At 45.4% G+C, this 15,049-nt stretch overlaps 1 protein-coding gene across 1 annotated transcript in view; it reads left to right on the plus strand.

Annotated features, from left to right (window-relative positions):
* The window catches only part of LOC142259295 (uncharacterized), a 145,108-nt gene extending 136,758 nt beyond the window's left edge, over window positions 1-8,350 (plus strand). Inside the window, 1 exon segment of the mRNA XM_075331769.1 lies at window positions 5,089-8,350. Coding sequence (XP_075187884.1) covers window positions 5,089-6,446 — 1,358 coding nt within the window. The 3' untranslated portion in view covers window positions 6,447-8,350.
* The last annotated feature ends 6,699 nt before the right edge of the window (window positions 8,351-15,049 follow it).

The following is a 15,049-nucleotide window of genomic DNA, read 5'->3' on the forward strand; positions in this document are numbered from 1 at the left end:
TGCACAGAGCAGGAGCCGACACTAGCAGCAAGAGCGGCGGAGGCTGGTAACGAGGGTAAATATCGGGTAACCAGGGAAAGGTCTTCCCTTGGTTACCCGATGTTTACAGTGGTTACAGCTTTCCGCAGCTGCCAGACGCCGGCTCCTGCTCCCTGCTCGCTTCATTTCGTCGCTCTCTCGCTGTCACACACAGCGATGTGTGCTTCACAGCGGGAGAGCGACGACGAAAAAATGAAGCAGGACATTCAGCAACGAGCGGCGACCTCACAGCAGGGGCCAGCTCGTTGCTAGACGTCACACACAGCGACAGCGACGGGACGTCGCTGCAACGTCACAGAAAATGGTGACGTAGCAGCGACGTCGTTGTCGTCGTCGCTGTGTGTGACACCACCTTTAGTCTCTGATGCTATCCTGGGGTCTCTGCCTGCAGTTGTAAAATCCCATTCTCAGCTCTGTCTCCGTACGGGTCTCAAAAGCAACTTTTAACTTGTCAAAGATGGTAGTCACAGATTCCCTATCCACATCTGACCAGGACTCTACTTCCAGCTCTGCTGCATCCGTTAACTGTCCCAGCACAACAGACACTCGTTGTTTGCCTGTCATCACATACATGTCCAGTACGGTACATATTTTCTTTTTAAACCAGGGTAAGGCATCTGGCTTACCGTCATACTGGAGCAGCCACTCAGCTCTTCGGACATACGGCAGGATAATCGGCATGATAGGCGCCACCGCTTCGGCTCTGGGTGCTGCCGCTTGCGCTACCATAGCAGGTCCCGCTGCATTTCCGCTATCAGGCGCATGCATCTTTTCAGTCCCCCTTGGTGTTTCTTACCACCAGGGCTGTGGAGTTGGTAAGCCAAACCTTCGACTCCGACTACTCAATTTCCCTTGCACCGACTCCGACTCCAACTTCACGACTCCGACTCCTACATATATTGCTTATGGTTAAGTGAAAAAATTATTGTAGTACATGAACATGTGTATGTGAACATCAGAAATTTAATAATTTTTATGATACAATAATCAAGATATTTGGATAGAATATAAAATATATTTATTGGAATACAACTTTAGAACACAAAAAAATGTAATAAATTGTAAATATGTAATACACTAATATACAGTAGATTACATATATCTTGTGTATGTATATATATATATATATTACATATTTACAATTTATTAGTTTTTTGTTATAAAGTTGTATGCCAATAAATATATTTTATGTTCTATCTAAATATGTGCGTGTGGAATGTCCGTGTGTGCGTACCCGGTGGCCGCCACTGGATCCAGCGGTGGCCGCGATTAACCTCAGTGACAGCAGCTGATCGCGCTACTCACCTCATTAGTTGCGTGGAGGTGTCAGGAGCGGCGGTGTCTTCTGCAGCTCCTGTCACCTGCATGCAGCAGAGCTGGATGCGACGCTGGAGGTCTGTGGATTACGCCGGACATGGAGGGCTTTGTCGGGGTTAATAAATAGGTGCTGAGGGACTTTGTTAGTGTTTTTTATTTCTAATAAAGGATTTTTCGGGTGTGTGTGTTTTTTAACTGTAATTTACAGATTAATCATGGAAGGTATCTCGGGGAGACGCCTGACATTGGGTCCGTGCTGCGTGTTGCGTGCTGAAAACGGACATGCTTCCGTGCAAAACGGAGACACAAACGTAGCACGCACACGGACCCACGGACCTTAATGAAAAACGCACATGTGTCCTCAAACATTAAATAACATTGGTGCACGTTTGGCCGTGTCTCCGGTATATACGGAAACGGGCCAAACACGCACGTGTTTCACAGATGTGTGTTTCAGGCCTTAAGGTGTGGCGCCGTGCACTAAACACTGCAGCAGCGACAATGCACCAGCAGGGCAGGTGACCTGGTGCCCCACAGCACCGTGCTGCAAGGCAGAGCCCCCATGGCTCCAGGTCCCACTGCTCCACCTACACAAAGCCGCCACAGTAATGATCACCACACAGCACCAGCACACTGTGAAAGGAGCTGTACACTCCCCTTCCACAAGCTCCCAGTGTGTGAAGTGAGAGCAAGAAAGGCAGACCCCTCTTGCAGTCTCCTGCTAATTAAAAACGCCTGTGCCAAATGGGAGGAGTGCTGATTCAAGTAAAAAACAGAGGGGAATAGAATGCAAAATAGCACACGGAAAAAAAAGACATGAATCGCACATCCCAAAATCATGCTTTGATCTAGGCAAAAATTAAATACCTGAACATGAGGTTCTTAGTTTAACATTCTGATCAGGCTGTATGAAGCCCATTGCTACGTCACGGCAAACCTCTGAGTGGGTCCCTCATCCATGCCTTAATGTGCGGCGCTGTGCGCCAATAACTGTAGCAGCAGCAATCCAGAGGTTCGCCGTGATGTGGCAGTGGGCTTCATACAGTCTGATCAGAATGTTAAACCAAGAATCTCATGTTCAGGTATTTAAATTTTGCCCAGCGGCTTTAGATCAACTTATGATTTTTGGACGTTCGGACATGTCTTTTTCTACAACATTGTGGTGATGATGCTGGTGACGTCCTAGATTCTTAAGGCCCCGTCACACACAGAGATAAATCTTTGGCAGATCTGTGGTTGCAGTGAAATCATGGACATATTGTTCCATTTGTACACAGCCACAAACCTGCCACTGATTGTCCACAATTTCACTGCAACCACAGATCTGTTGCAGATTTATCTCTGTGTGTGACAGGGCCTTTAGTTTGGTGCCGTGTTCGCCAGTTGAAAAATGATTGATTGTTCTCAGTGGGAGAAACAAAATAATTATCTTGTAGTTGATGAAGAGTCCTCAGTAGTCTGGAAAGCTTGCTTTGTAACATCATTTATTTTATTTTTGTTCGCCATTAATAAGTATCATAATAACTACAAGATTCTTATTGTTTCTCCCACTGAGAGCAATGAATCCATCTTCCTAGAATCTCGGCATCTTATTGATGGATCTTCCTTCTCTCCCTTCTGATGAATGTGCTGATAGGGGCGTTTTTATCCAAAGTTCAGCACAGGGTAACTGTAACATATGAGGGAGGTTAGGATTATCCCACAGTGGGTACATGGAGGCCGAGCAGCCCACCCACAGGATTTCCACAATGTAATTAGAAAAAAAAGGGAAAATAATTAACCCATAAAGTTCTGATATTTTTACCTTTAAGAGTCTGAAAGATATTTTCTCTGCTTAGAATTCTACAAATGTCCATTATATAAGACCTTGTACTGGAGCCGTCCATTGTGGAGTCCGAGAGGCAGAAAATGAATGTCTAATATTTCTTCAAGAAACTCATCTGACAGAAGATATTGGCCCCTACAATAGTTTGGATTGCAGAGAGCCCCTGAGCCACATACTGTAATTACTCCAGATGTGTCACCTCTAGTTACTAAATTACTGACGGTGAAGGCTGTCGGGGTGGAGGGCGGTCATTTTAGTAGATGTGTTATTGTCTATAGTCACAGTTTCTTTATAGTAGTTAGTACCAAAGCCGCTCTTATTTCATGGCTTTCCACTGCACCCAGTTTTCTTTTTCTATCCAGGCCCCATTTCTCCAATCTGACATCTGTCACTTTACATGATAACACCTTTGTAATGCTTAATCTGATCCCAGTGTTTCTGAGATTATTTTTCTGTGGCATATTCTACTTTATCTTAGCTGTAATGTGAGGTTGATTGGTTTTCCATTTATCTAAAAAAAAAAAAGATACACGAGATACAGAAACCATAAATGTTTGTGTGGTTTTTTGCAACGCCAAACATGTGGCTAGTAATAGTGTTTGGGTACATTGCAAGGCTGAGAAGCATTGAGGACATTTTGGCATTGGGATTTTGTTGGATTGGATTATGAAGCCATATCTCTTCATAATCAAGAGTCTGTGAGCTACAACCATTGTGGAATCCCTCCATTTCTCCAGTGACAAACTAGCAGTTTGGTATAATTTTGGCCTACAAAACACTATCTGATGGCTTATTATTCCAATATATGGGAGGGAAAATGAACAAAGAGGGTTGAACATCATGGTCTACTGGAAAATACAGCAGGTCCAGTAGGCACAGATAAAGATAGTGGTAAAGATAGATGCAGCAGGTACAGATGGCACAGCAGATACTGGGATACAGAGACAAGTATAAGGCGGGCTTTGCACACTACGACATCGCAGGTGCGATGTCGGTGGGGTCAAATTGAAAATGACGCACTTCCGGCATCGCATGCGACATCGTAGTGTGTAAAGGCTCGATGATACGATTAACGAGCGCAAAAGTGTCGTAATCGTATCATCGGTGCAGCGTCGGCGTAATCCATAATTACGCTGACGCGACGGTCCGATGTTATTCCTCGCTCCTGCGGCAGCACACATCGCTGTGTGTGAAGTCGCAGGAGCGAGGAACATCTCCTACCGGCGGCACCGCGGCTTCCGTAGGATATGCGGAAGGAAGGAGGTGGGCGGGATGTTTACATACCGCTCATCTCCGCCCCTCCGCTCCTATTGGCTTCCTGCCGTGTGACGTCGCAGTGACGCCGCACGACTCGCCCCCTTAATAAGGAGGCGGGTCGCCGGCCAGAGCGACGGTCGCAGGACAGGTGAGTCCATGTGAAGCTGCCGTAGCGATAATGTTCGCTACGGCAGCTATCACAAGGATATCGCAGCTGCGATGGGGGCGGGGACTATCGTGTGCGACATCGCAGCATCGGCTTGCGATGTCGCAACGTGCAAAGCCCGCCTATGACTCCGCAAACGAAATGGGATCTGACAACTAGTGTCTCAAAGGATAGCTCAGGCACCTCCCATAGGGGGAGGGTGCCTTAAATATCTAGTGCCTCTCAGCCATAGGCTAAGATGCTATTCCAGGTTATGGCAAGCTGACCCTTTAAGAATACATGCTTGCGCTCTCCCAGGAGACCTGTGTGGTGTACGCAGGCCCTGGGAGATGGCAATAGGGACTAGGGACATAGAAGCCACTGATGGGAAAGGGGGCAAGATAGTAAGGGGATGCTGTTGATGGTGTTACAAGCTATTTTGTAAATTGTATCCTTAAATTTATATATATTATTAAAAATAATTTTTATTCTTATATTTTTGCAGATGATTGTACCAGGGGATTAGATGCACAACTGACATATTCAATGTTTAAATCAGATGACCTTGATATCACACAAAATGAAACAGAAGTGAATGCCATTATTCTAGATATACCATCATCCCTTCACAGCAAAGATCTATCATCTGATTCATCACAGACTATTAAAAAAATTAAAAGTCACAAAAGAGGCATTAAAAATCGGAGTGTTCATACAGTTAAGAATGCATTTTCAACTTCAGAATATCAAACAATCCATAAAAAAATTCACACAGGGGAGAGAAGATTTTCTTCAGAATCTGTTAATTACCAGCAAACGCACACAAGGGAGACACCCTTTTCATGTTCAGAATGTGGGAAATGTTTTAATAATAGATCACATCTTGTTAGCCACCAGAGAACTCACACAGGGGAGAAGCCATATTCATGTTCAGAATGTGGGAAATGTTTTAACAAGAGATCACATCTTGTTAGCCACCAGAGAACTCACACAGGGGAAAAGCCATATTCATGTTCAGAATGTGGGAAATGTTTTAACCATAGATCACATCTTGTTAGCCACCAGAGAACTCACACAGGGGAGAAGCCATATTCATGTTCAGAATGTGGGAAATGTTTTAACAATAGATATAATCTTTTTAGCCACCAGAGAACTCACACAGGGGAGAAGCCATATTCATGTTCAGAATGTGGGAAATGTTTTAACAATAGATGTAATCTTGTTAGCCACCAGAGAACTCACACAGGGGAGAAGCCATATTCATGTGCAGAATGTGGGAAATGTTTTAACAATAGAAATCATCTTGTTAGCCACCACAGAACTCACACAGGGGAGAAGCCTTTTTTATGTGCAGAATGTGGAAAATACTTTAACAAAAGATCACATCTTGTTAGCCACCAGAGAACTCACACAGGGGAGAAGCCATATTCATGTGCAGAATGTGGGAAATGTTTTAACAATAGAAATCATCTTGTTAGCCACCACAGAACTCACACAGGGGAGAAGCCTTTTTTATGTGCAGAATGTGGAAAATACTTTAACAAAAGATCACATCTTGTTAAACACCAGAGAACTCACACAGGGGAAAAGCCATATTCATGTTCAGAATGTGGGAAATGTTTTACCCGAGGATCAAATCTTGTTAGACACCAGAGAACTCACACAGGGGAGAAGCCTTTTTTATGTACAGAATGTGGGAATTTTTTTACCCGAGGATCAAATCTTGTTAAACACCAGAGAAGTCACATAAGGATGAAGCACTTTTCATGTTCAGAATGTGGGAAATATTTTGGAGATATATCAAGTCTTGCTAAACACCAAGGAATTCACACAAGGGAGAAACTTTTGCCAAATTCAGAATGAGGGATTTATTTTTATAACTTTATTCATTTTCAAAAAGTATACCAAGACATAACATAGTATCTACTGTATGTTGAATACAAGAAGCAGATTCTGTCTTGACTCTTAAACGTAAAGAGTACCATTTCAATATCATTAATAACAATTTTATCCATAACAGAGGGAAAGGGAAAAACAGATAAGGGAATGTGAAGAGAGGATAAAAAAGCAGGCAGAAAAGTGAAGACCAGGGAAAAAAAAAAGAAGAAAAGGTGCCATGATAGGAATACAAATCAAATTGCTTATGTTCTTCTACAACCTGACAACTGAAAAAAACATTTAGTAGGTTCTAAGACAACTCACAACGGAATATAGCAACCGATCCAGATACAATAAAGAAAGAAAGCTAAAGTAATCACAGGAGTAGTTGGAGTACTGAATCCACTTTGCCCACTGAGACTTGGTCAGACTGCCTTTACGGCTAGCAATCATGTGTTCCATAACTCAATTGTTGTGGATTTTACATAGAATTTCCTGCATTGAAAACGGTTTAGCCGATTTCAAATTAGATGCGATCCCAGATCTGGCTACTGTAAGCAGATGTGAAATGATCACAGCATCCTCCATCAGGATTTTATCTAAATCCAGAAATAAGAGAGCTGTGGCAGGACACTACGGAAAATATGTATGTAGAATACATTGAATCAGACCATGAATCTGGCATCAATAGTCTCGAATGCAGGTGCAGGACTACCAGACATGGAGAAGAGTACCCACCTTGTCCTGATACCTCTAACGTATAGGATAAGATTGGGGAAATATTTTGCTAAGTCTGTAGGGGGTAAAATACCACCTATTGAGAAGCTTCCAGGTGATTAATGAATTGAGATGCTTTCTTACTGATTTGGAAGGAGAAGAACCATACAGATTCAGAAAAGGATTATACTGAGTCCCTTTCTCACTTTACAACAAAAGGGAAGGAGGGAAGAGCATAAGAAGGGTGAAGGCAGTGTAGGATCTAGATATACCTTTAGATGAGTCCCTATTATTCAAAAAGTAATCTTCATAGAGGGACCTAAGAGGTTGCTCTTGTAAGTTGAATGAGGTAACAAAATGCCTGATTTGGAAATACATAAAAAAAAAGTCTTTACTATGAATACCATATGATTGCAAAATTTCTGAAAATGGTCAGATTGAGTCAGATTGCAATAGATTGCCCAGTTTAACAATTCCCTTTACAATCCACCCGTCCAGGTTAATGGAGGGAATGATGTATTTAAACAAAGCTAGCGGGAGTTTGTTTATTTTAAAAGGGACTAACGAGTCCCCCAAACTTTTATTCACCCATGTGTATATGTAGGAAGGTGCATAGAGATATGTGTGTTGGTGTTGACTATAAGCAAAAGGCACTCCAGTAACGATGACATCTGACCACTAGATGTCAGCGACACTCACTGTTCTAAATTTTATGAAGTGTTAAAAAAACAATACTTGAATAATTTTGTGAATACTGTGATGTAAATAATTGCCAAACTGTGCAGTGAAAATGCGATTTTGCTGCTTGATTTATAAAATACTTTTATTGCACCATTGCGCTGTCAGTCAAGTTGAGGATGAGTAAAGTTTTGTTGTGAATAGAAGTCGGTTGGTTGCGACGGAGACAAAACTGGGACGAGCAGTGTTTTTGTGTGTGCTCCTGTGACTGGTGATGTCTGGGACAATAATCCTCAATTTCTGTTTGGTGGAGAGTGTGAAAAAGAGAAAACCAACAACAGGAGATCATTGAAAAGAGCCGGCCGGTTTGTGAAGTGTAAATAGAAAAGAATCTGGCCCACTGCTGAAGAAGAATGTTCACAAAAAAGTTCTTTTGAGGATTTTATTGACTTATATTATTCTTGTGAAAAAAATAAGCACATGTTCAAAGTCCAACATATCGACCATAATCTCTGGTCTTTCTCAAGGACTCAATGGGTTGTAGGATAACAGGTATCACATGAGGCGAAATCTTGTGCTTGTCTAATGGTCAACAATCAACAAGAAGGCCTTCACTCCCTCAAGTTAATGATCAGAATGTGAATGATCCTCTTATTCACACTGTCAAAAAAGGGCTATCCAATCGGTCAGGGGGGAACCCTTAATGCCACCAGGGCCGTTCACGTATGGTGACTGGACAGAGAGGTTAATCATAACCCAAAGCACCAAAAAAAGGAATGAGAAAACTCCAACTGGTTACCCCCAGGCACCTTCAGGCACATATACCACGCGGACCACCAATGCAGGTCTTGTAAGACTGCACCTGAGTTACACCTTACTCCTTCTCATTCACCGGGACTGTGTCTACATTAACCCATTTGGGGCTTCCCATATTCAAATAGACGAACCCCTATTTAGTAACAGGCTTTATAAGTTGGAGTTTTCTCATTCCTTTTTTTGGTGCTTTGGGTTATGATTAACCTCTCTGTCCAGTCACCATACGTGAACGGCCCTGGTGGCATTAAGGGTTCCCCCCTGACCGATTGGATAGCCCTTTCTTGACAGTGTGAATAAGAGGATCATTCACATTCTGATCATTAACTTGAGGGAGTGAAGGCCTTCTTGTTGATTGTTGACCATTAGACAAGCACAACATTTCGCCTCATGTGATACCTGTTATCCTACAACCTATCGAGTCCTTGAGAAAGACCAGAGATTATGGTCGATACGATAACAGAGCATGTTAGTCAAATGAGATTGTTAATATTTGTATTTCATGTAAATGGGAATTGAATATGGTCATTTATTTAATATGGGGTTTTTTGTTGGTAAACTTGGGTTGAATTCTGCTTAGCTGTACAGCTGAGTTTGGTAATATTGGGATCCCAGGGAGTTTATTGATTGGGAAAAGGGTTAAGATTGTAAACCTTGAGAAAAGACACATATTACAGCTTTTGGAACTAACCCTGAGTAAAATCTGGACCTATTTAGGGGAGGGGGGTGGCATTATTGGCCCCAGGGAACATATCCCTTTTCAGAGACCAAGAATATGTGGCTGTTCTCCTGGTAAGGAAATTAGAAACCTAGTTCTCTTGTATGAGTTGTTTGATATTCCCTGATTATGTTATTAGTTCTTTTTCCTTCCCCATACAAACAGGGGCGAGTTTGGTAACAATAAATCTTGCTGTTGTTTTTTTGTTGTTTCTGGAAAACTCATCTGTCCTGTCAGTGGCATCACTGTATCATAGCAGAACCTCTTACATACACACCCGCATCGATCACAGGCTAGGAGGTAGGTCAGAAGTTTAGAGAAATCCTCGACAACACATTAGGAAGGAGATTTTTGGCAACTCTACCATGTGGGACTCCATTTCTACCCAAACTTTGGAAGAGTCATCCGACCACCAGCTCCTCAACTGTTCCAATAGGGAGGTTCTATAATATTGTAGAACATAGAGGCATCCCAAACCCCATTGATCATTTGGGAGGAATAGTATTTTTTGACACTCTAGTCTTTTTAGAGTTCCAGATAAAAGACATTAGGAGGGGGGGGCGGAGCCGGACATGGCTGAGTGGGGACGCTACTTGCTAGAGCTCCTCTAAGTAATCCCCCATAGAACCGGTTTAGTAGCCACAATGGGCAAATCGGCAGTAAAAAAGAACAAGCCCAGTAAGCCCAGCACCTCAGGGCAGCCTCCTGCACCCCAGGGTACCATCGGGGCTTATCTAACACGCTCCCGGGAGCCTGAGACCGGCTCACTGCCACAGAGAGAGCTGCGGCCTACAGGGCCTGAAAGGAGCCCTGCCACGGCACCAAGGAGGGCAGAAATCCAGGGGACCCAGAGAAGGGGTGAGGAGACGGAGATCCCCCGCGGTCCAGGAGGACCCTCCAAGGGACTAACTGCGGCGGCAGGAGCGGGTGAACCCTCCGCAACTGGGAAGGCGTTACCACCAGCGGCGCCATTCCAAGATGGCGGCCGCGATCCTGGGACGCTAGCAGGTAGTCCAGGGCTGGAGGACGGGTCTCCCGCGGCTGCGGTCCTACCTGCATCACCCTCCGCTGTGCCTCTGATGCGACCGGGCACCTCCGGCGACCTGCCTGCAGCCGTACACTGTGAAACTGGGAGTGCAACGTGTGGGAGCCGGACGCACATGTGCTCGGGCCCAGGAGATGACTCACCGCTGCGAGCCCGAGCACCGAAGAAGCAGGCGATACATGGAGAAGCTGCAGCTCTGACACCACCGCTCCTGTCCTCACAAACAAGCACAGGGACCAGAGGTGAGGAGGGAGCAGCAGCAAACCCTGCGGGCCGGCTGTGCTATGGGAACCAGGTACAGGGCCCACAGGTGGACCTGGGGAGCGGGATGCACTCTAGTGGGGGGAACAACACCCCCAGTCACCCACCAAGAGCTACACGATCCTCAGGGGGAGCAGGCAATGGAGGAGGGCCACCTACATCTCAGATGGCTGCCAATGAGCCCTGGGGGGCACCTCAGAGAGAAGCATACTCACCAGATCCCTGGTCCACTGGGTCCTGGGCTGAGAGCCCGACAAGCCACAGTCAGGGACCTAGATGGGGGCCCATTAATCCCCGTGAATGGGGGACCCAGAATACTGGGGTCACCCCCAATACGTCTCGCATCTGTACCACAAGTATGGAACGGCATTAAAAAACCCCAGAACACGCAGACGCTGACATGTGGACCGGCCCTTCAGGACTCTTTTTACGCATACCCAAATATGTTTCACGCGGCCGCCTCGATGGGCGACGATCGCCCGGCATCTCTGGCAGACTTACGGTCTCTGATACAAGCAATCCCCACCAAGAATGACATTGCAGCATTGGCTAATCAAGTGGTGGCGGAATGTAAACAAGAATATATCCAGCTGCGACAAGATCTCTCTTCACTTACTAACAGGGTAGATACCCTGACAGAGCAGCAGTCTGATTCTCAGGTGTCTATCCGATCTATCCAAGAAACTGCAGAAAACCAATCTAAGCAACTATTTGCCCTCCAGCAACATGTGGATGACCTAGAGAACAGAAACAGACGAAACAATCTGCGGATTAGAGGTCTCCCGGAATCTATTGCCGCCCCTGATATCCCTGCTGCTCTCCGTTCCATCTTTAAGAACTTGCTAAAGAGACCACCTGGAGCGCCTCTTGAACTTGATAGAGCCCATAGGGCTCTACGCCCTCCGGATCCAGATGACTCCAGTACACTTTTTCGCTGTAAAAGAGCCCATTCTACAGGCAGCCAGGAGAAAACAGAACTTGTCATATAATGGCTCTACCTTTCGCATAATGCCTGATCTCTCACGGCACACCCTGGCCCAGCGTGCGACTCTTAAACCCCTCCTCAATGTCTTAAAAGAGAGAGGTCTGCCATTCCGGTGGGGATTTCCGTTTTCCCTATCGGTACAGAAGGACTCCCGATGGATGGTCCTGCGTTCCCCAGAGGACCTCCCTATCGAGAGTCTGAATCTGCCTGCAATGTCTATTGCAGCCTGGCCAACTACACTACTCCAGCCGTGGGTGCCCAGGGGACGGCCTACCTTCTCCAGACCACCTCCACCTCCTGAGTCCAGCAGGGGGTTGCCTCCGAGAGGAGAACGGGGTCGCAGGGCGGGCCGCCCGCGTTAGCTGACGCTGAGGAAGCCAAAGGCTGAATACGCCTGTATGACTTATACCTCTTACAGTAATGAGGCTCACGTGGCTTCCACATGTTATCCTCCAGTCTATTCATAGCCCGTATTACATAAGCATTTATTACCTTTACCGGTGTCTATGGTTATCCATAATGTTTTTCTTTCTGAGTATATATAGAGCTCTGCTCAGATATGTCTGACTTCCTTTTTCCGCAAATAGGTTGGGATCCTCTGTCCTGCCTAGATGAGGCGGATATGTTCCCTAGGAACGTTTGTTCGGATTTAGTTAACTATGCTAGGCTTTTTTTGCCTGTTGTTCTCCTTGATTTTTTTCTCTCTCTCCCTTTTTTTCCCACTACTTCTTACTTTCCTCAAGTCTCCCCTTCTCCATATCCGCGGCGGCCGGGCTGAACGTGTCCGATTCTCTTTCTTAAATATCTCTAATGATCTATTCTCTTATAGATGGCGGACTTAACCATCGCTTCTTTCAATGCCAGGGGCCTCAATGTTCCGGAGAAAAGGACACAGATATTGTATCATCATCATAAACAGAAGGTGAGAATAGCATGTCTACAGGAGACACACTTCAAACGAGGGCATGCCCCTATTCTTAAAAATAAATATTACCGGACATGGGTATCCTCGGACAGCCCTGACTCCCGCTCTAAAGGTGTGGCGATAGCCATCCATAAATCCCTCCCACATCAAATCCTAAAGTGCACGACAGATAGTCTTGGCAGATATATTATTCTTTCACTGAGGGTGGGGACCCACATCTTCACAATAATTAATGCGTACGCCCCAAATCAAAAACAGGATAGTTTTATTTCCCGCCTGATCGATACCGCGACCCCCCTGATACAGGGTACGGTGATTTTATGTGGGGACCTTAATATCACCCTGGACCCTACTTTAGACAACTCCAAGGGGAAATCCAGTATTACATACAGCACCATCAAACGAATTAAAAAAGCTTTACTACGCATACAACTGTTCGACACCTGGAGAATACAACACCCATCAGACAGAGACTACAGTTTCTATTCCCACACTCAGGATTTATATAGCCGTTTTGATTACATACTAGTGCAACATAGCGTGCTCCCTTGGGTCCAACACACGAGAATGGATAGCATATTATGGTCAGACCATGCGTCGGTATATTGCATGATTGAGATCCCCTGTCTTATGGCTCCTAGAGGGTCGTGGCGTCTGAACGAGTCATTGCTGCTGGATGAGCTTTGCGTTTCAGATATCCAGACCTCCATTGCAAGATTCATGGAGGACCACTCAGTAGATAACACAGCCCCCACTTATAAGTGGGAAGCACTGAAATGTGTCCTACGTGGCATTTTTATCAATCACGGGTCCCGAATCAAGAAAGAGAAGGCCCAAGACATAGTAAAAGCTCTCCATAGGGTTTCTGAACTGGAGCTCATCCACAAGCGAGCCTTATCGGCCACGAACTTACAGGCACTCCTGCAGGCTAGGTTCGAGGTTAAGAAACTGCTTAACTCCTCATATCAGCGTCTGATACAGGTAGGAAAGGGGAAGTTTTATGAGTTTGGGGATAAGCCCGGCAAGCTGTTAGCAAACGCGTTGAGGGAGGACAGAGCTCACACCCTCATTCCCTGCATCAAGAACTCACGCGACAAATTACTTTACGCCACCCCAGACATCTCAAATACCTTTCATGACTATTATTCCAAGTTGTATAATCTACCTGTCGAGCCCCATAGATCGAGTGATGGAAATCTCTCAATGCCCTCACCTTTTAGATGTCCCGACAGTTCTATAATAGACAACCTGGAAAGTCCATTTTCACTGGAGGACTTATTGGCAGTGATTCGCGATACTCCGGGCAATAAAAGCCCTGGCCCTGACTGGTTCCCCGCCAAATTTTATAAATCCTTCTCGGAACAATTAGCGCCTCTAATACTCCTTTCCTTTAATTCAATCTCGGACTCAGTCCCCTTTCCGCCCCACTCCACCACGGCCCATATTTCACTAATTCAAAAGGCCGTAAAAGATCCCATGACGTGTAGCAGTTTTAGACCAATATCACTCCTGAACGTAGATTTAAAAATTTATGCCAAGCTTTTGGCAAATAGACTTAGCCCCTTGCTCCCCGACTTGATCCACCTTGATCAGGTCGGATTTGTCCCAGGTAGAGAGGCAAGGGACAATACCATAAAAACCCTTGACTTAATCCAATACGCACACAATAAAAAGCTGCCCATGATGTTACTGTCTTTGGATGCCGAGAAGGCTTTCGACAGAGTCTCCTGGAAGTCGCTATCACAGACCCTAGACCATATAGGCCTGGGGCCAGTTTTCTCGTCTAAAATTATGGCTCTATATCACTCCCCGACTGCTCTCCTTAAAATTAATGGCACTCTGTCGAGACCCTTCTCCATCCGAAACGGGACCCGGCAGGGCTGCCCCTTGTCACCGTTACTATATGTATTAGTCATGGAACACTTGTTTTCAGCCATCCGGGCTAACCCAGACATACGGGGAATTAGGATCGCCAATCGGGAGCATAAATGCGCTGCCTTTGCCGACGATCTTCTTGTATATTTAGGTAACCCCACCACATCCCTCCCGTCCTTAATGATGGAACTAAACCGGTTTAGTAAGTGGTCCAATTTTAAAATGAATTTTGATAAATCAGAGGCCCTAAATATCTCCTTGCCCCAATCAACTGTAAATGTTATAAAACCAAACTTCCCCTTTAAATGGCCACCCCATGGTAGCATTGGATACTTAGGCATCAAGATCCCATCTGACCTGTCCAGACTTTTTCAATTAAACTACCAGAGTTTTCTATCACGGCTCGAGGGAGATCTGACTCGGTGGCATGGGGGCACTCTATCTTGGTTTGGTAGGATCAGTGCACTCAGGATGACGGCCCTCCCGAGATTGCTATATTTGATACAGACGGCCCCGGTCTATGTTCCGGCAACCTATTGGGCCAAGATGCAGCGCATGTTCGGTAGATTTG

The sequence above is a fragment of the Anomaloglossus baeobatrachus genome, assembly GCF_048569485.1.
Source record: "Anomaloglossus baeobatrachus isolate aAnoBae1 chromosome 5 unlocalized genomic scaffold, aAnoBae1.hap1 SUPER_5_unloc_6, whole genome shotgun sequence".
Lineage (NCBI taxonomy): Eukaryota > Metazoa > Chordata > Amphibia > Anura > Aromobatidae > Anomaloglossus > Anomaloglossus baeobatrachus.